The 22,644-nt window shown below is 44.9% G+C and overlaps 1 protein-coding gene across 3 annotated transcripts in view; it reads right to left on the bottom strand.

The window, feature by feature from the left end:
• slc6a5 (solute carrier family 6 member 5) overlaps positions 1–22,644 on the bottom strand; it is a 69,115-nt gene that overhangs the window by 25,969 nt on the left and 20,502 nt on the right. For all 3 annotated transcript variants that reach the window (XM_078221319.1, XM_078221321.1, XM_078221320.1), the window contains 5 exons: positions 17,956–18,097; positions 16,948–17,080; positions 16,698–16,832; positions 2,861–2,964; positions 2,110–2,234 (listed from right to left, as the gene is read on the bottom strand). In XM_078221319.1, the coding sequence (XP_078077445.1) occupies positions 2,110–2,234; positions 2,861–2,964; positions 16,698–16,832; positions 16,948–17,080; positions 17,956–18,097 (639 nt within the window). The remainder of the gene's footprint in view (positions 1–2,109; positions 2,235–2,860; positions 2,965–16,697; positions 16,833–16,947; positions 17,081–17,955; positions 18,098–22,644) is intronic.

The following is a 22,644-nucleotide window of genomic DNA, read 5'->3' as shown; positions in this document are numbered from 1 at the left end:
TGTTCTGCATCTATCCCATTTGGTTTGGTCAAGTGCCACACACCACAATGGAGGGTGTCCTCAAAGTGAAGATGGGACTTTCTTACAACAGGTTGGCTACTCCTACTCATACTGTCATGGACAACACATTTGACACAGGAATATTCATGAGGCTGGGGTAAAGGCAGGTCTGGCCCAGTTTGATATCTACGTCTTTCAGGACTATCCTGAATCAGTAGTAGTGCTACTCAGCTTCCTTTGGTGATGAGGATTGAAGTTCCCTCACCCAGAGTCCTTTTTGTACCCTTGTTATTATCAGTGCATCTTCCGAATGGTATTCTACATGGAGGAGTACAGGTTCATCAGCTGAGGGAGGGTGATATGTGCTCATCAGTGGGAAATTGCCTTTATTGTGTTTTGTGTCATACCACAAACCCTCATGGGGTCTGGAGTTAATGTTGAAGACTCCCAGGACAATTCCCTCCTGCTGTACACCACTGTGCTGCCACATCTGATGGGTCTGTCCCGCCAGTGGGACAGGACATAATGGGGGATGCTGATGGACAAGTCTAGGATATTGACTTTAAGATATGAGTACGATGATATCTGGCTGCTGCTTGACGAGTCTGTGGGACAGACCTGTCAATTTTAGCACAAGTCTTGTTAATGAGGACAAATTTGAAGAGTCAACTGGGTACAATGTGGTTTTGTCATGTCAGGTGCCTAGGTCAATACCATGTGGCCCATCCAATCTTATTCTTATTTGACTTTTCTGAAGTAGTTCGAGACAAATGAATGATTTTCTAAACCATTTCAGAGAGAGTTAAAAATCAACTTGACTGGGTAAAAGTAGTGGATATCCTTCCCTAGGGGCATGAATGGGTGGCCCGGTGCCACAGTGGTTAGTATTGCTGCCTCACAGCACCAGGAACCCGGGTTCAATTCCAGCCTTGGGTCACTGTCCATGTGGAGTTTGCACATTGTCCCCGTATCTGCGTGGGTTTCCTCGATGTGCTCTGGTTTCCTCCCACAGTCCAAAGATGCATAGGTTAGGTAGCTTGGCCTTGCTAAATTGCCCCTCAGTGTCCCAATATGTGTAGGTGAGGGGAATTAGCGGGATGAATGTGCGGGGTTACGGGATAGGGTGGGTCTGGGAAAGATGCTCTTACAGAGAGTCAGTGCAGATTCGATGGGCCGAATGACCTCCTTCTGCACTGTAGGGTTCTATGACTCTGTGAATAAAGCAGAAGGGGTTTGACAATAACCTGGTCGTTTCATGGTCACTAGCTTTTTAAATTAATAATTTAATTAACTGGATTCAAATTCCCTAGCTACCATGATGGCATTTGAACTTCAAATACAAATACAAGACACTTCAAATACAATCCTTACAGTGCAGAAGGAGGCCATTCGGTCCATTGAGCCTGCACCAACAACAGTCCCACCCAGGCCCTATCCCCATAATGTCACTTATTTACCCTGCGTGTCCCCCTGACACTAATGGTCAATTTAGCATGGCCAATCTGCCTAACCTGCACATCTTTGGAGTGTGGGAGGAAAGCGGAGCACCCGGAGGAAATCCACACAGACACAGGGAGAACGTGCAAACTCCACATAGTCACCCAAGGCCGGAATTGAACCCGGATGCCTGGCGCTGTGAAGCAGCAGTGTTAACCAGCATGCTGCCCCCCAGTTTCGGGATCGTAGTTTGCACCTCTGGATTACTTGTCCAGTTTCGTAACAACTATACCACCCTACCTGTCACTTGTGATGTATGTAGGCAGATGTTAGATGTGTATTCATGTGGATATGTAGCTGTCATAGAGTTATACAGCACAGAAAGAGGCCCTTTGGCCCATCGTGTCTGTGCTGGTGTGCATAATGATTATTGGATATGAGGTAAGGATGGGATTGGATTAAGCCACAGTGTCCCTCACAATGCATTAGTTGCTGACGCTTTCTGTCACAATAACCACTAACAAATGGTCACTTGTATACTGGTGGGGAGCGGTGACTGACGCATGTTAAACCCCAACAGGAGATAAATGACGGCCTTCAGGAAGTGGTAAAGATTGACTAATAAGTAAATAGTTATTTTAAAATACTCGCAATGTTTCATTTTTAAATTACCTTCATCTGCAACCTCGGTGATTGGTACTTTAAGTTCCTTGGCCATGAACCCAATGACGGAGAAGATGACAAAGCCGGCAAAAACACTTGTGGCACTGTTGCAACACGTGACCAACAGAGTGTCCCTAGAGGAAGGCAGAGCAAAGCAACAGTCACAAGAAGATCACCACCCAAGTGCAGAATTATTATTGAAAACTACATAAGTCAGGAATGTGATGGAATACTCTCCACATGACTGGATGAGTGAAGCTTCAACAACATTCAAGAAGCTTGATATCATCCAACACAAAGTAACTCACTTGATTGGCACCCCATTCACAAACATTCAATCCCTCCACCACAGATGCACAGTGGCAGCCATGTGTACCATCTACAAGATGCACTGCAGGAACTAACCAAGGTTCTTTAGGCAGCACCTTCCAAACCTACACCTAGAAGGACAAGGGGCAGCAGATACATGGGAACGCCACCACCTGCAAGTTCCCCTCCAAGCCACACACCATCCTGACTTGGAAATATATCGCCATTCCTTCACTGTCTCTGGGTCAAAATCCGAGAACTCCCTCCCTAGGTTGTACCTACACCACAAGGGCTGCGGCAGTTGACGAAGGCAGCTCACCACCACCTTCTCAAAAGCAACTAGAGATGGGCAATAAATGCCGGCCAGCCAGCGGCATCCGCATCCCATGAATTAATTTTAAAAACTGCAACCCACAAAGTGGGAAGGGAGGAATGGACTCGCCTTGCTTACCTGTATATGTTATTGTGGAATTTGTTGTATGAGGAGAGTGTTATTAGTCCTCCCCAGGCAGCAGAGAGTGAAAAGAAAATCTGAGTCGCAGCATCCTTCCACACCTGTTGGAGCAGATAGAGATATCACTGCAGTTTTTAAAAAAAAATTCCATTACAACAACTTGAATATCTTTAATGTAATAAAATGTCCCAAGAGTGCTTCACACGGTAATATCAGAGAGAACTCAACACTGAGCCACGTAAAGAAATATTCGGCAAAAGTTTGCGATCAGCAGCCAACGGATTAGATTTTGAGAAATTCCACAAGGCCATTAGGAAAAGTGGAATGTCAAAGGAAGGAATGACAGCGTGTGCAGCCTCTGGTGTGTGAGCTTTGGCTTTGGGGTGCTGGACCATAACGTTCAACCAGAAGGAGTATAATTACAACTCTTAATGTGGAAAATAAATAGGAACAAGTCATTGAGAATTATGGGGCAGCACAGTGACACAGTGGTTAGCACAGCTGCCTCACAGCGTCAGGGACTCGGGTGCAGTTCCAGCCTTGGGTGACTGTGTGAAGTTTGCACGTTCTCCCTGTGTCAGCGTGGGTTTCCTCCAGGTGCTCTGGTTTCCTCCCACACTCCAAAGATGTGCAGGTTAGGTGGATTGCCTGTGCTAACTTGCCACTTGGTGTCCCAAGATATAGGGGGATTAGTGGGGTAAATATGTGGGGTTACAGGGTAAACCTGCGCAAGACTCAGTGCAGACTCAATGCGCTGAATGGCCTCCTGCACTGGAGGGATTTTATAAACCCATTAATGCTTGGAAACAGATATATTTACAAATTCGGAGCAAAAATCCCCCTGATGGAAATATTTTGGTGTTACTGGAATGTGACGTATCATTCTGATAAGTGATTATCCGGTGTAATTTTGTTGCCATTACTGGCACTAAACATATTCTGAAGATGATGAAGTATTGGAGGTAATCCATTTTTAAAAGAAAAAGAACCATTCCAACCCAAATAAAAGGACAGATAAACTGTGTGAAAGAAGCTAACATAAGGTCCCTCAGCCATCACTTCTTGCCTCTTGCGTAGATCGCTTTGTTTTCCAACTGATCTCCTCAGTAAAGCCACTATTATTTTTTGCTTATGCCTCATGGCGGCACATAACTCTGCACTTGGAAAATTAAATATTAAAAGGTTGCTGAGTGCTGTTTTACATTGCGAGTGAAGAGCATTTTGTACTAATTTTATTCTATCCAATTTAAAAACCTATTGCTGCTGTGCTGTCAGTGAGGAACAGGAGGAGATTGATTAATTGCAATCCCTCCTAAAGTTAAAACAGATGCCATAAGATTCTAATATCTTTTGCTAATGTAACATTCTGTATTTTTCTCCTAATTACCTTTTCATTTCTTCAGCAAGGTTTTAATTTCCTCTCAAAAGAAAATATTTGATTTGTGAAACGCACATTATATTCCCGGTTTGAAACAAAACAAAAAAACTAAATTTAATTTAAATGTGTGGTAATTTTCAGAAGCAATCAGGCTCAGCGGTTAGTGAAAGCTCAGGCTTATTTGAGGCTGCCCCCGTGTGGTGACTTGCTCCCAAGTGCAGTATCTCATTTTGCAAAGTCTATGTTTTAACCTCTGACAGGTTGTACAGCATTTAAATAGAAAGAATCATCGAATCCCACAGTGCAGAAGGAGTCCATTCGGCCCATCGAGTCTGCACCGACCACAATCCCACCCTGGCCCTATCCCCAGAACTCCAGGCATTTACCCTATCCAGTTCCCCCTGACACGAAGGGGCAATTTAGCATGGCCAATCCACCGAACCCGCATATCTTTGGACTGTGGGAGGATACCGGAGCACCCCCATGCAGACATGGGGAGAACGTGCAAACTCCACACAGGAGTGACCCAAGCCGGGAATCGAACCCGAGTCCCTGGCGCTGTGAGGCAGCAGGGCTAACCACTGTGCCACTCAGGGGGAGAGCACCAGTGCCAACATCTCACTGAAGGGGACTCATTTTAAAATGAAAAAGCGTCATATTGACCAAATCCACAGGGGGCTTGGATTTTTCATTTCGTGTTGAGAACTGATTTTGGGACCAAATCTGGGTCCAGATTCCACGCCGTGTTTGCAACAGTCAACCAAACAGTAATTTGAAAGGGTCAGAACCAGAGGTTGGGCTCTCTATCCAATTAAAGATGATGGGTTGGAGTCTTAAAGCTGCAGGGGGAAGCGATGGCCTAGTGGTATTGTCACTAGACCATTAATCCAGAAACTCAGCTGATGCTCTGGGCACCCGGGTTCAAATCCTGCCATGACAGATGGTGGAATTTGAATTCAATAAAAAATATTTCGAATTAAGAATCTATCCATGACCATAAAACCATTGTCGATCATCAGAAAATCCCATCTGGTTCACTAATGCCCTTTAGTGAAAGAAATGTGCCGTCCTGGTCTGACCTACAGGTGACTCCAGAGCAACAACAATGTGGTTGACTCTCAACTGCCCTCGGGCAACGAGGGATGGGCAATAAATGTTGGCCAGCCAGCAATGCCCATGTCCTATAAATGAATAGAAAAAAGAGGCCTTACAGGATCAAAGGAGACTTGCCTGCAGTTGCAGATAAGTGGGAAAGAGGATGCCTCCTATTATTTTTAACAAACATTTATAGAAAGAATGGTCATAACTGCTGAACCACCACTAAGAACAAAGAACAAAGAACATTCCAGCACAGGAACAGGCGCTTCGGCCTTCCAAACCTGCACCAACCATGCTTCCCGACTTAACTAAAACTCCCTACTGTACCGGGGACCATATCCCTCTATTCTCATTCTATTCATGTACTTGTTAAGATGCCCCTTAAAAGTGACTACCTCCCCCGGCAACGAGTTCCAGGCACCCACTACTCTCTGTGTAAAATATCTGCTTTGTACATCTCATTTAAACCTTGCCCTCACACTTTAAACCTATGCCCCCTCGTAATTGACTCTTCCATCCTGGGAAAAAGCTTCTGACTATCCACTCGGTCCATGCCTCTCATAATCTTGTAGACTTCTATCAGGTCTCCCCTCAACCTCCGTCACTCCAGTGAGAACAAACCAAGTTTCTCCAACCTCTCCTCATAGCTAATGCCCTCCATACCAGGCAACATCCTGGTAAATCTTTTCTGTACCCTCTCCAAAGCCTCCACATCCTTCTGGTAGTGTGGCGACCAGAATTGAACACTATATTCCAAGTGCGGCCTAACTAAGGTTCTATAAAGCTGCAACATGACTTGCCAATTTTTAAACTCAATACCCCAGCCGATGAAGACAAGCATGCCATTGTTCCCAGGAGCAGGCTGAGGGTAAGAGAGTTGGTTTTCTGACTTTAATTAATTATTTATTTTTTCAGTTAATTTTGGGTTTAAAATCGGAGGTTTTTTTCAAAACCGGAAGTAGGGCCAGGAGAGGCCTGGGGAAGTTTTTGGAGGGTTTAAAAAGGGCTTACCTTGGAGGTTCAGCTTCATTGTTCCCAGGAGCAGGCTGAGGGTAAGAGAGTTGGTTTTCTGACTTTAATTAATTATTTATTTTTTCAGTTAATTTTGGGTTTAAAATCGGAGGTTTTTTTCAAAACCGGAAGTAGGGCCAGGAGAGGCCTGGGGAAGTTTTTGGAAGGTTTAAAAGTGCACCAAAGTATACAGCGGGCAGCAGAGTGAGTGGGAAGTTGAGTGAGCTGTCAGGGCTTTGGCTCACAGGGCTTGGACGAGCAGGGGTGAGTTTTTGTTTCCTTACATTCTTATTAACTTTTCACTGTCTAACTTGACATAAAGTGTCCAGTATGAGTGTGAAACCAGTGTGTTATTCCCAGTGTAGGATGTGGGAGGTCCTGGAGGCATCTGGCCTCCCGGACATCCACATCTGTGAGGGGTGCGTCGAGCTGCGGTTCCTGAGGGACCGTGTTAGGGAGCTGGAACTGCAGCTCGAGGATCTTAGGCTGATGAGGGAGAATGAGGAGGTGATAGACAAGAGCTATCATCAGGTGGTCACACCAGGGCCACGGGAGGAGGCCAAGTGGGTGACGGCCAGGAAGGGTAAGGCTAGGGTGGTTGAGAGCACCCCAGTGGATTTGCCCCTGCACAACAAGTACTCCTGCTTGAGTACTGCTGGGGGGGACAGCCCGCCTGGGGGAAGCAGCAGTGGCCGTGTCTCCGCAGTGGAGTCCAGCCCTGTAACTCAGAGGGCTAAGGAAAAGAGGAGGAAGGCAGTATTAATCAGGGACTCGATGGTGAAGGGGACAGACAGGCGTTTCTGCGGAGGTAGGCAGGATTCTCGCATGGTGGTCTGCCTCCCTGGGGCCAGGATCCAGGATGTCGCTAGTCGCGTCCCGGAAATCCTGAGGTGGGAGGGAGAGGAGCCTGAGGTAGCGGTACATATTGGTACCGCTGATGTGGGTAGGAAGGGAGAAGGGGTCATGAAAAGGGAGTACAGGGAATTAGGGAGACAGCTGAGAAAGAGGAAAGCAAAGGTAGTAATCTCAGGATTACTGCCTGTGCCACGGGAAGGTGAGGGCAGGAATGGAGTGAGGTGGAAGATGAATGTGTGGCTGAGGGACTGGTGCAGGGGGCAGGGATTCAGGTTCCTGGACCATTGGGACCTCTTTAGGGGCAGGGGTGATCTGTATACAAAAAACGGGTGGAACTTGAATCACAAGGGGACCAATATCCTGGCCGGTAGGTTGGCTAAGGCTACTGGGGAGAATTTAAACTAGATAGGTTGGGGGGAGGGGAGCTAGAAGAGTTGACTAGGGTCAAGGAACTAATTGATGGGGGGGAGGATGCAGGGGTAAGGGGAATTACAAAATTAATGGTAGAGGAGAGGGTGCAAGTGAATGAAGGCGGTAATTTAGATAAGGGAGTAGAGGGAGAGGGTGTTCGCGACTCATCAAAGCGGGTCCAGATAAAAGCTGGAATAAGGACACTTTGCCTGAATGCACGAAGCATTCGGAACAAGGTAAATGAGTTGATGGTGCAAATCAGCACAAGTGGGTACGATCTAGTGGCCATTACAGAAACGTGGCTGAAAGGTGACCAGGACTGGGAGATGAATATCCAGGGGTATCAGGCGTTTAGGAAGAATAGACAGGAAGGAAAAGGTGGTGGGGTCGCGCTATTAATAAGAGATAATATCAGGGTAGTACTGAGGGATGACATAGGCTCTGAGGAACAAAACGTGGAATCATTATGGGTAGAGATGAGGAATAGTAGAGGGAGAAAGACACTAGTAGGTGTGGTATATAGGCCCCCAAATAATAATGTTGAGGTAGGGAGGGCTATAAACAAGCAGATAAGGGATGCGTGTAAAAACGGAACGGCAATAATCATGGGGGACTTCAACATGCACATTGACTGGCAGACTCAAGTCGGTAAGGGTGGAATGGAGGAAGAGTTCTTAGAATGCTGTCGGGATAGTTTCCTTGAACAGCATGTTACGGAACCGACGAGGGAACGAGCTATTTTGGATCTGGTATTGTGTAACGAGGTAGGTAGAATTAAGGAACTTATTGTGAAGGACCCTCTTGGGTCTAGTGACCACAATATGGTCGAATTTCTGATTCAGATGGAAGAGGAGAAAGTTCGGTCCCAAACCAGTGTCCTCTGTTTGAACAGAGGGAAATATGATAGGATGAGGGATGAATTGGCTAAGGTAGACTGGGAGAGCAGGCTGGCAGGTAGGATAGCTGAGGAACAGTGGAGGATTTTTAAGGAGATCCTTTTCAGTTCTCAGCAAAAATATATTCCAGCAAAAAACAAGGATTGTAAGAAAAGGGAGAACCAGCCGTGGATAACAAAGGAAATAAAGGATAGTATTAAAATAAAAACAGCTGCGTACAGAGTGGCCAAAAATAGTGGAGAAACAAGTGATTGGGAAAAATTTAAGAAACAACAAAGAGAGACTAAGAAAGCGATAAAGAAAGGAAGGATAGACTATGAAGCTAGGCTGGCAATTAATATAAAAAATGATAGTAAAAGTTTTTATAAATATATAAAAAGGAATAGAGTGGCTAGAGTGAATGTTGGACCCTTGGAGGACAAGAGGGGGGAGTTAATAGTGGGAAATGAGGATATGGCTGAGTCTTTAAATAAGTTTTTTGTGTCGGTCTTCACGGTGGAGGACACAAATAGTTTGCCAAATATTAACGATAGAGGGTTGGCAGCAGGAGAAATACTTAATACAATTAATGTTACCAGAGAGGCAGTGCTGGGTAGACTAATGGGACTGAAGGTGGACAAGTCCCCGGGTCCGGATGGAATGCATCCCAGGGTATTGAAAGAAATGTCAGAGGTAATAGTGGATGCGTTAGTGATTATTTATCAAAACTCGTTGCATTCTGGGGTAGTGCCGGTTGATTGGAAAACGGCTAATGTTACGCCGCTGTTTAAAAAAGGAAGGAGACAAAAGGCGGGTAACTATAGGCCGGTCAGCTTAACGTCTGTAGTAGGGAAAATGCTGGAATCCATTATTAAAGAGGAGATAGCAGGGCATCTGGATAGAAATGGTTCGATCAATCAAACGCAGCATGGATTCATGAGGGGAAAGTCGTGCTTGACGAACATGTTGGATTTTTATGAAGATGTGACTAGGGCGGTTGATGGAGGAGAACCGGTGGATGCGGTGTTTTTGGATTTCCAAAAGGCGTTTGATAAGGTGCCCCATAATAGGCTGCTGAAGAAGATTAGGGCACACGGAGTTGGGGGTAGTGTGTTAAAGTGGATTGGGGACTGGCTATCCGACAGGAAGCAAAGAGTCGGAATAAATGGGTGTTTTTCCGGTTGGAGGAAGGTAACTAGTGGCGTGCCGCAGGGATCGGTACTCGGGCCGCAACTATTTACCATTTATATAGATGATCTGGAGGAGGGGACGGAGTGTAGGGTAACGAAGTTTGCAGACGACACAAAGATAAGTGGAAAAGTGAATCGTGTGGAAGACGGAGAAGATCTGCAGAGAGATTTGGACAGGCTGAGTGAGTGGGCGAGTATATGGCAAATGGAGTATAACGTTGATAAATGCGAGGTTATACACTTTGGAGGAAATGATAACAAATGGGATTACTATCTCAATGGAAACAAATTAAAACATGCTACCGTGCAAAGGGACCTGGGGGTCCTTGTGCATGAGATGCAAAAGCCCAGTCTGCAGGTACAACAGGTGATCAAGAAGGCAAATGGGATGTTGGCCTATATTGCGAGGGGGATAGAATATAAAAGCAGGGATGTCTTGATGCACCTGTACAGGGCATTGGTGAGGCCGCAGCTGGAATACTGTGTGCAGTATTGGTCCCCTTATATGAGGAAGGATATATTGGCATTGGAGGGAGTGCAGAGAAGGTTCACCAGGTTGATACCGGAGATGAGGGGTTTGGATTATGAGGAGAGGCTGAGGAGATTGGGTTTGTACTCGTTGGAGTTTAGAAGGATGAGGGGGGATCTTATGGAGACTTATAAGATAATGCGGGGGCTGGATAGGGTGGAGGCGGAGAGATTCTTTCCACTTAGTAAGGAAGTTAAAACTAGAGGACACAACCTCAAAATAAAGGGGGGTCGGTTTAAGACAGAGTTGAGGAGGAACCTCTTCTCCCAGAGGGTGGTGAATCTCTGGAATTCTCTGCCCACTGAGGTGGTGGAGGCTACCTCGCTGAATACGTTTAAAGCGCAGATGGATGGATTCCTGATCGGTAAGGGAATTAAGGGTTATGGGGATCAGGCGGGTAAGTGGTACTGATCCACGTCAGATCAGCCATGATCTTATTGAATGGCGGGGCAGGCTCGAGGGGCTAGATGGCCTACTCCTGCTCCTATTTCTTATGTTCTTATGTTCTTATATGCCTTCTTGACTACCTTCTCCACCTGTAATGCCACTTTCAGTGACCTGTGTACCTGTACACCCAGATCCCTTTGCCTATCAATACTCTTAAGGGTTCTGCCATTTATTGTATATTTCCTATCTGTATTAGACCTTCCAAAATGCATTACCTCACATTTGTCTGGATTAAACTCCATCTACCATCTCTCTGCCCAAGTCTCCAACTGATCGATATCCTGCTGTATCCTCTGATGGTCCTCATCGCTATCCGCAAAACCACCAATCTTTGTGTCATCCGCAAGGTTACTGATCAAGCCAGTTACATTTTCCTCCAAATCATTTATATATATTACAAACAGCAAAGGTCCCAGCACTGATCCCTGAGGAACACCACTTGTCACAGCCCTCCATTCAGAAATGCACCCATCCACTGCTACCTTCTGTCTTCTTTGACTGAGCCAGTTTTGTATCCAGCTTACCTCTGATCCCATGTGACTTCACCTTCTGCACCAGTCTGCCATGAGGGACCTTGTCAAAGGCCTTACTGAAGTCCATGTAGACAACATCCACTGCCCTACCCTCATCAATCCTCTTCGTCACTTCCTCGAAAAACTCAATCAAGTTCGTGAGACCCGACCTCTCCTTCACAAAACCATGTTGCCTCTCACTAATACGTCCACTTATTTCCAAGTGGGAATAAATCCTGTCTCAAAGAATCCTCTCCAATAATTTCCCTACCACTGATGTAAGGCTCACCAGCCTGTAATTACCTGGATTAAACAAAGGAATGACATTGGCTATTCTCCAATCCTCTGGGACCTCCCCTGTACCGTAAGAAGTCTCACAACACCAGGTTAAAGTCCAACAGGTTTATTTGGTAGCAAAAGCCACTAGCTTTCGGAGCGCTGCTCCTTCCTCAGTTAAGTATTCTTACCTGACGAAGGAGCAGCACTCCGAAAGCTAGTGGCTTTGGCTACCAAATAAACGTGTTGGACTTTAACCTGGTGTTGTGAGACTTCTTACTGTGTTTACCCCAGTTCAACGCCGGCATCTCCACATCATGACCTCCCATGTAGCCGGTGAGGATACAAAGATTTCTCTCAAGGCCCCAGCAATTTCCTCCCTTGCCTCTCTCAGTATTCTGGGGTATATCCCATCAGGCCCTGGGAACATGTCTACCTTAATGTTTCTCAAGAACCCCGATACCTCCTCCTTTCTGATCTCAACATGACTCAAACTATCTACACATCCTTTCCCAGACTCATCATCCACCAAGTCCTTCTCTTTGGTGAATACTGACGCAAAGTGTTCATTTAATACCTCGCCCATTTCCTCTGGCTCCACGCATAGATTCCCTCCCTTGAGTGGGCCAACCCTCTCCCTGGCTACCCTCTTGCTCTTTATATATGTATAAAAAGCCTTGGAATTTTCCTTAATCCTGCTGGCCAATGCTTATTCATTACCCCTTTTAGCGCTTCTTATTCTTTGCTTAAGTTTCTGTGGAAGGTAAACTTCTCTGTGTGGCATTTTGTGGATGAAGCTGTGGTTATTTAGGTATGGAGGCTGCAGGAAGGGAGGAGGGTGATCCTGGAGTGCAGGCCAGCCCTCCCACTTACTAATGGACCCCTCCTGTCCCCGAAATGCTTCCCACCAAGAGCCAACTCCAGGTAGCTGCAGTGATCTCAGTGCCATATGCTGCCCACAGGTTGACCTGAAAATTCCACTTATCCTTGTATCACTGGCCTTAACTGGCCTCTTAGTTATCTTATCAGCCTACCCACCACTTGCAGGCAGGTAGCCATATCCCAACCAGTCCGGCTCTCCAGAGAAATGGCCGTGAGACCCCGAGAGGGAATCAGTTGGTGATGGTAAAGTCTGTGCCTGTCCGCGTCTTTTCCCACCCCCAAATCCCAGCACCAAAACCTAACCCCTGATGTCTGTCCCAGCCCCATCGTGATGTGCTCGCTATCCTCTCAGCGTGTCTAAGAATCTTCCAGTTACAACACCCGAGATTAGCTGAGTTCAGAATAGAACTAAAGAAAAAAGTATGCATTGGAAATGCAAAGCAATGTAAGAAATACAAGACAACACCAGAATTATAAGATAATACCAGGTATACAAGATAATCATAGAATAGAATCATAAAAACCTAGAATCCCTCCAGTGCAGAAGGACGTCATTCGGCTCATCGAGTCTGTGCCGACCACAATCCCACCCAGGCCCTATCCCTGTAACTCCACTTGTTTACCCTATTGGTCCCCCTGACACTAAGGGGCAATTTATATGGCCAATCCACCTAACCCGCACATCTTTGGATGGTGGGAGGAAACCGGAGCACCCGGAAGAAACCCACGCAGTCACGGGGAGAATGTGCAAACTGCACACAGACGATGACCCACTAGGGTGGATAGTGAGAGCCTTTTTCCTCGGATGGTGTTGGCTAGCACGAGGGGACATAGCTTTAAATTGAGGGGTGAGAGATATAAGACAGATGTTAGAGGTAGGTTCTTTACTCAGAGAGTAGTAAGGGCGTGGAATGCCCTGCCTGCAGCAGTGGTGGACTCATCAACGTTGAGAGCGTTCAAGTGGTTATTGGATAAACATATGGATGATATTGGAATAGTGTAGATTAGAGGGGCTTTAGATTGGTACCACTGGTCGGCGCAACATCGAGGGCCAATGGGGCTGTACTGCGCTGTAATGTTCTATGTTCTATGTAAAGCTGGAATTGAACCCGGGTCCCTGGCACTGTGAGGCAGCAGTGCTAACTACTGTGCCACCGTGCCACCCAATACCAGGGATACAAGGCAACACCAGGCATATAAGATAATACCAGTGTGATATATGTTGGAGGAAGCATAGTTAAGCAAATGCAGGAAGATGTGACAAATCTGGATGCCCATAACAGCAAACTCTTGGCTCCACCATCATAAGCCTCCTTTGAGGTTTCTATTCCAAACAGTTCTTACTGCCTGAGTGCTGCCAATTAAATACACAAATGAATCTTTCACCTATGTAGTGTGCGGGTTTGGCCAGATACACCAGGAATGTGCTGAGAACATGGAGGTGGCTCAGATCTCCATACCTGATACTACAAGGACTTCATTCCAACTAAGAAGTCATAAGTGGGGATGTTGGAATGCAGGTTCTCTTCTGTTCCATTCACAATTTCTCAGATAATGCAGCAACCCATCTCCACATGCAGCAAAAACTGACTTTGACCGATGGGAAGCAAATAACATTCAAGCCACAGAAGTGCTAGGCAATGACTGTCTCCAATTAGAGATTAGTCCATCCATTTCCCATTCACACTCAACGGAATTACCGCCATCTAATCGCTCACCATCAACAACCTGGTGCCAAACTTGGCCAAAACTTAATTGGACCAGCCACATAAATATTGGGGCGACCAGAACAAGCCAGAAGTTGGGTATTCTGCAGTGACCAGCTCATCTTCTGACTCCTCAAAATCTACCCACCCATTCACAAGGCATAAATCAGGAGTGTGAATGAATGCTCTCCACTTGCCTGGACAAATGCAGCTCCAACAACACTCAAGAAACTGTACACTATCCAAGACCAAACAGCCCACTTGACTGGCACCCCAGCCACCATCTTAAACATTCAATCCCTCCACTACCGACACACAGTGGCAGCAGTGTGTACCATTCTACAGGGTGTATCACAGTAATTTGTCAAGAATGCTTCGAAGGCATCTCCCAGAGCTGTGACCTCTCCTAACTAGGACTAGGCAGCAGATGCAAGGAAACACCACCGCCTGCAAGTTCCCCTCCAAGTCACAGATGATCCCGACTTGTCATTCCTCATCATCGCGGATCAAAATCCTGGAACTCCCTTCTTAACGTTACAGTGGGAGTACCTTCATCACATGAACTATAGCTGTCCGAGAAGGTGGCTCACCACTAGCTTCTCAAGGGCAATTCAATATGGGTAATAAATGCCATGTCAGTGATACCCACATCCCATAATGAATTTAAAAAATGATGTGGCAATGAGGTTAAAGGGTTTCAGGCAACTGTTACTACTCGAATCTCTTTGTGGCGCACATGCACATGATCTTATAATCACAGTCTTCTGAATGTGTACTGTCAGCAGGGACTCTCGATACACATCAGGGAATTGTGCATGCATTTGGTGCAATTTACATTTTAATGGATGGAAACACATCATTCTCCAGGCATGTAACATCTCTTGAGTGATACCTAACACTAGAAACACATATTCACATAACTAGTTCCATAGTAATATGCAAACAGCCACACATATAGTGACAGTTACCTGCGTATATCATGATATTCATGAGCCTTAAGTGCATTGTGACACACTCAGAGCCATGCAAATATAGAGTGGCACATGGCCATGCATGCACGCACAAAGATAATAATGCCTTCACTGGCACATATATGCACATATATGCAAGTGTCTAATGACAAACAAATGGTGTCACACAGGGACACACACATACATGTAGTGCCATAGATCTACACATGTTCAATCATCATATATTAGACAAAGCAAAGTGGGGCAGGATTTACAGCCTCAAAGATGGAAATCTGTTCTCATTCTTATATAATGGAAACAGAAGCAATCTAAGTCAATGGTCTGTCACCGAGTTCTCTTTTTAGTTGCAATTTCAGCTTTATATAAAACGTTGATGCTCCATCTTACCCTCATTTTAACGGGTCAGAGTCAGGGGGAACTTTCACATCTCACCTGCCATAGGAATCGTAGTAGGTATTGGGAGGGGTGGGGGGCGGAGCCGTCCATGCAAAGGGCCATTGACCTCGGGCGGGACATTTCTGTTTTGGGGCAAGCGCGGCCGGAAAATCTGGGAGGCAAAATGACCTCGGCTTTCTTCTTTTTGGAGATCAGTCTGTTGGCAGTAATGGCAACTAATCCAATTCCACGGCACAAGAGACACAGGCATAAATTGGCCCTGAGAAATATTCCCTGAATCTTTCATCCTTAGGGAGAGACAACATTCTTGGGACGTGAACATTGCTAGCAATTGTTGCCGACCCCTTGAGATGGTGATGGTGTATAAGATGGTTAGGAAGTTTGTGAGATGGGGAAGGTACTCTCAAGTATTGCAATGGGCTTAAGGGGGCATCTGAGGCACAATGATGAAAGGCTGCAAGAGTGGTATCGGAGACAAGTGAGAGCAAGCAGTGAGGTATGAAGAGATTGACAGGGTGAGGAGTCAAGACAATGGGATGAAGGGAGAACTTCTAATCATTCGAGGCTGGCACTGCAATTTGTCACAAGTTAATCAACTGTTACCCACTATGTACTTAGGCATGTTATGTGATGATCATAATAGTATTGTAGATGGAAAACATTACAGACTCATTCTAATGTAATCAAGTCACTTTCTTTTAACTATTGATTCTTCTGCATTTCTTCTTTCTCATTACCTTTACCTGTTTGCAGCAGAATTATTTGTATCTGAACTCCGCTTAAAAGCTACCTTACAGCTGTCCCTTTTTCTGATTAATAAGATGAGTCACTGTAATGCACCTTCCCACAGCAAGATCTACGGCACTCCAAGGTTCTGTGAGGGGTGCAGGTCAAAGGAAAGAAGGTGAACGCAAAATACTGCGGATGCTGGAATCTGAAACAAAAACAGAAAAATGCTGGAAAATCTCAGCAGGTCTGACAGCAGCTGTGGAGAGAGAGTAGAGCCAACCCTTTGAGTGTAGATAATCCTTGAAGGGTCATCTAGACTCGAAACATTGGCTCTATTCTCTCTCCTCAGATGCTGTCAGACTTGCTGAGATTTTCCAGCATTTTTCTGTTTTTGAAAGGAATGAAGATGGTTTGCTTATCGGAATTCATCTGTTGAACACTCGTGAAACCATGCACTCCTGCCACCCCACCACCCCCCCACTCCCAACCCCACACCCCCCACCCCTTCCCCCTCCACACTCTTTATAATTGACCATTGCTATTTTGTAATCTTGAATAAGTTGCCCACCTTAGCATCCTTAAGCTTTTCCCAATTAGGCGTAATGAAGTACCAGATTCCATCTCCAGCACCTGGCAGTGTAATCCCACGGATCAGGAGAATGACGAGTACAACGTAAGGGAAAGTGGCCGTGAAATAGACAACCTGCATGTAAAAGGGGGAGATTCCATTCATTCACTTCTAGTCCAGAAATAGAGCCAAGCGCTGCAGTAAAATTACAAAACAGCAGAGCGCTAAGTGAGAGTATAACAAGACCCACCTTTCCCGATGATTTTATTCCTTTCGCCAGGGATAAATAAACAATTATCCAGGCCAATAACAGTGTCATTGCTAACTCCCACCTTATTTGCCCAGGATGTTCAATCCCAGCAGAAATTTTTAACACAAAGTACCTGTGAAGAAACAGTATCAATCATGAAAGTGCTGCTTGAATAAACATGAATACACAGAGGGTAAATCTTGACATTGTGTGAGAGTCTAACATGGGTGATAGTGAGTGGGCACTATTTCACAATGGTCCCTATTTTAATCTACATCAAATAGAAGTAAAAATTGGCACAGATGTTCAGGGGTTTGCTATCAACTGCTTTGCATGAATCGAAACTGGGTCCTGGTGCTGTGAGGTGCTAACCACTGTGCCGCCTCCTTCATGCAGTCACCCAAGGACAGGATTGAACCCAAGTCCCTGGATCTCTGAGGCAACAGCGCTAACCACTGTGCCCACAGTGCCATTTGGTTGTATTGTTTATCTTTTCAGTTTTGTTACAGTTTTGAACATCCTTTGATTTAATTGACACTTTCATGTAAATTTCACCAATTAAGAATCAATCTGGAGATAGGAGGCATATGGGTCACTGGCATAGAATTAAATCCCAAATCTCTTTAATCTCCTTCTTAAAGTTTACGATATTGGATATGCAGATCAAAGATTTCCTAATCAGGATTAAAACGGTCAGATGATCACTGTTTTGTGGAGGAAGTTTGCATATTTAACAATCTGCACTCTTTGTTCGATTCTTGCTCCTTCCCCCATTTCTTAAGCATTTCTTTTGCCACTCGGCATTCCTCAGCCGACAATAACATCGTCAGCCTGCTGTTTCCCAGGTTTCTGCCCACGTGGTTGTTAAGGTAACCACTCAGAGACCCTATGACGGGAGCCCAGACGGCTAGTCCTTCAGCCTTCCTCCCTCACTGTCCTGCCTCAATTTTCTACCCCATATTTCTCAGTTTAAAAATAAATGACATTCACATTAAGTTGCCCTCTTACTTGAAATATTCTTCACTTCCGCTGACAAAGGTTTTGTTAATTGGCCTGCTGTAATTCATCGTGGTGACATTAGGAAAGGCAGAAATGCAAAATGTTGAGTTTTTAATCTGCACATTATTAGTATCTCCAATTATACAAGAATCTGTTGGGACAAGAAACATGACATTAATACATCCAATATTTTCAATGTTTTTTTTGCCACTAATTTTGTTGAATTTCCAAATCAGTTGCGACCATTTGAGTTCTCATTTTCATCTTCCAATACTTCACAGAAAGGCACTGAAGACAAGAAATGCTCATAGAGAATGCTTGCAGTTCAAAGGATTTGCTTTACATCAATCACATCTTAGCTGAATAAATTGCGTGCATTAATATAAGGCTTGTTCAACTTATTAAAAAAAAACTAAATGACTTTAATTACATTCGCAATGTTCAAGAGTCCTGCAGGAATGTATTCCCTTTGATATCAGAATGCAAAATCACTCTTGTACCAAATACAATTAATGTTCTGAGAAATATTGAATTAAAACATACCAGAATCATATGTCCCTGAGGCACAGTTGCACATGCATAGCTTAGTGTGATATGTACGGAATGACACTCTATGATATTTATTGTGTAGCGCAGTGTAGTTGTACAAGACCTACCTCTCCATGTTACACAGTACCTGCTACATGGAACCTCAATGGATTAATTGGAACCAACAAATTAGCATAAAAGAACACAACGCTCTCCTTTTTTATGAGGGATGCATGAGTCAGGTTGTGGTGTTCTACAAAATTACAAAACTTTCAGTGGAATGGCCACTTATGATCTATTCATCAATCTAGTAAAGGAGTTAACCCACTGGCTTCACGTTGCCCTCGTGGAGAAGCTGTGAGGTATGATCCTACGGTCTGGTACTGAATTTTATTCAGGATGTGTGCTCCAAATCCAAGATCCACTTGAGGAGTGATAGTGATTCCCTGAGCCTGTCTTACAAAAAGAGGAGCAAGATAAAGTTGTCCATTGTTCTGTCTGATACCTTCATCAATGATGTGTTGCATGGTGTCATAAAGGAACACTTTGGAATAGCAATCATTTCTATAACAATTGTGGCACTTTGCACAGATTATTATCCTGTTGACAGACATACCTGAAATTCACCATCCTGAACAGTGACCTAATCAGTGAATGAATGCCCTGAATGCCCTCAGCTGCAATGATACAGCTCTGTACTGCTCAAGAAAGTTCTTGAAATTATTGATTGGGAGACAGCACACATCTTTGCCCCAATTATACCAGCTTCTGGAGGTATTTTTTGGATGCCAATTTTAGAGCAGTTTTTCAAGACCACACTTAGAAAGATAGATTGTTCTGGTCTTGGTCATCTTTTGACATCGAAGTCTTGATACCAATCAAGCTGGTAGCATATGTGACACTTGTCCAAATAGTTTCCCTTGTGTACCAGACTTCCAAGGCATGCAAGATAAAGGCTTCCTCCTATCTATGAGCAAGATTTTTGAACGTGTCAGGTGAATTTGTGAGAACAAAGTGTAATGGTTGCAAGAAAGTGTGGGTCAAGCCAAAAAACTTGCTACCTGGCAAAGCTAGAATCATACAATCCCTAAAGTACAGAAGGTCCATTGAGTCTGCACTGATTCTCTGACAGAGCATCCCACCCAGGCTCTATCCTTGTAACCCCACATATGTACCCCACCAATCCCCTTAACTGACTCATCTTGGGACACGAAGGGGCAATTTAGCATGGATTATCCATCTAACCTGCACATCTTTGGACTGTGGGAGGAAACCAGAGCACCCAGAGGAAACTCACGCAGACACAAGGAAAGTGTGCACACTCCACACAGACAGTCACCTGAGGTCAGAATTGAATCTGGACCCTTGACGCTGTGAGGCAACAGTGCTAACCACTGTGCCACTGTGCTGCTCATGCCAAAGTCATTTAAACGAGGACCTGCGTTTAACAGTTGATGAGTGAACACGATCCAGGGCTTTATACTTCAGTACCTGCAACATAAAGACTGCCATGTTGGAAACTGTCTTACTAAGATCTTCCCAACACATCAAAGGCTAGAGAGCCATCCCATGAATTAAAAAAAACTGATAAGAAACATTGAGTCTTAGGGATGACAGCTGTGGTAAGGATTACCCAAAGGCCAAATATGTAAACATGTACCCAAGGTTCAATGTCTACCTTGATTAGGTTGCTGAGAGGCAAGCAGTTTTTTTTTTATTTCATACTCCATCCTTAAAGCTATAAAGCCAATGCTCAGAATGGACTGGGCAAACTCAAATCCATTCTTTGCTTGCTCTGAAAGACAAATTCAAATTCCAACTGAATCCGGTTCATGGTCCCCACAAGGGAGACAAACAAGATCCAAGCTGATAAAATAAGGCATTGCACCCCATTTTGGGCTTGATTCAATGATGCTTGATCTTAGCCAAAGGCCCCTGAGAGGAAAGCAGTTGCTGCTGAAGCCCTACCACAGCTCCACCTGATGGGGGGGCTAATGTGCCATGAGGAGGAAACTAGTGGCAGTGCATTCACACATTTTACTGGTACTCAGAAGTAGTTTCCTGGTGCCTACTCTCCAGCAAGCATAAGCTCAACTCTGCATTATCAGCTATGTTCCTGGTGCGAAGGGGGATATTTGGTGGGGTTTCATTTGAGTTGAGTTTGTTCCAAGGTGGTGTAACTGGGACTGGGAATTTGGAACCTGCTTGATTGCCTCTGGTGGGACTCAGTGATCGCACACTTGAGTAAGGCAGGTCTGCTATACTTCAGGATGATGATCTGGCCAGTTACTCTGGTTCGTTGAACTGGGTTGGTGTTAGAGAATCTTAACAGGGGGTGGAAACTCTCCTACATAACTGCAGATGACTTTAATAAGTAAGGTGCACTTAGCTGAAGATGCAGTGAAAAACTTGCAAATGATCTGTGCTGATAAAGCGATCTACTTTTAGTTAGTTGTACTCCAGAAATACCTGTACACATCATGAAGTTCACTAAAGATTTACTTTAACCAGATGATAATTGAACTTGAAGAGGATTCTATGACTCTATGATTGAAGAGTTAAGTTATAACTAGGCTTGTTTCCCTCAGAATTTAGAAGGTTAAGGGAAGATTTGATCAACATTTTGAGGATATTAAAGGGAGCAGAGAGGGTAGACAGACTGTTTCCCCTGGTCAAGGACTTTAGGACTAGGAGGCATAATTTACAAATTAGAACCAGACCTTTTAGGAGCCAAATTGGGAACCGCTTCTACACGCAATTGGCGGGATTCTCCAGTCTCGCCTGTGGTGAGACCCGTTGTGAGCGAGAATGGAAAATTTGGTGTTCCAGCCAAAACTTCATTCACTTTGAGTGGCACTGGAAAATCCCAGCCACGAACGAGGATGGAGAATTTCAGCCAATGGGTGAACTCTCTTCTGCAAACAGCAATAATGCTCCATCAATTGTTAATTTTCAACCTAAGATTGATAGATTTTTGTTAACCAAAGGTATTAAGTAATTTGGGGCAAAGACAGACTTTTCCAGACATTCCCACCATGGATTTCCCAGTGGTAGGGGATGCATCAAACAGGAAACCCAGTTGACAGCGGCGAGATCTTAAGATTAGGTGAGGTGGATTGGCCATGTTAAATTCTCCCTCAGTGTACCCGAACAGGCACCGGAGTGTGACATTGAGGGGATTTTCACAGTAACTTCATTGCAGTGTGAATGAAAGCCTACTTGTGATGAATAAATAAACTTTACTTTATATTCACTAGAGTTTAGAAGAGTGAGAGGGGATCTCATAGAAACTTATAAAATTCTAACAGGGTGAGACAGGATGATTCAGAAAGAATGTTCCCGATGGTGTTGGAGTCCAGAACTAGGGGTCATAGTTGAGGGTAAGGGGTAAACCTTTTAGAACTGAGGTGAGGAGAAATTTCTTCACCCAGAGGGTGGTGAATCTGTGGAATTCACTACCTCAGAAAGTAGTTGAGGCCAAAACGTTGTCTGATTTCAAGAAGAAATTAGATATAGCTCTTAGGGCTAAAGGGATCAAGGGATATGGGGGGAAGGGGGGATCAGGATATTGAATTCGATAATCAGCCATGATCAAAATTAATGGCGGAGCAGGGCTCGAAGGAAACCATTCATCCCATACAGTCTGCACCAATTTCCCAACAGAGCATCCCCCCCATACCCTATCCTCGTAACCCCACATATATACCCCGCTAATCTCCCTAACCTACACATCGTTGAACACTGAGGGGAAATTTTAGCAATTCCAATAGACCTAACTTGCACTCTTTGACTGTGGGAGTAAACCAGAGCACCTGTAGGAAACCCACGCAGACACGGGGAAAACATGCAAACTCCATACAGTCACCCACGGCGAGAATTGAACCCGGGTCCCTGGCGCTGTGAGGTAGCAGTGCTAACCACTGTGCCACCATGCCACCATGCTGCTAGGCTTAAGCAAGTGGGTGTATCCTAAAAGGAGATAAAATGTGCACACCACATGAAGCAAATATGGCCTCTAATTACTGTGTCCCTCAGTCATTTGACTTGCAAACTCTCAGGCATGGCGATCAGTTTCCATGCATTTCAGCACCCAGTTAACTGAAAAAGCACAATGTTGTGTGCACTGTGCAATGTAGATAGATAGTAGATATCATGCATCACAGCATGTTT

The sequence above is a fragment of the Mustelus asterias genome, chromosome 9 (genome assembly GCF_964213995.1).
Source record: "Mustelus asterias chromosome 9, sMusAst1.hap1.1, whole genome shotgun sequence".
NCBI classification, from domain to species: domain Eukaryota; kingdom Metazoa; phylum Chordata; class Chondrichthyes; order Carcharhiniformes; family Triakidae; genus Mustelus; species Mustelus asterias.
Note: the sequence above shows the minus strand (reverse complement) of the source record. Positions and strands in the feature narration are given on the sequence as shown.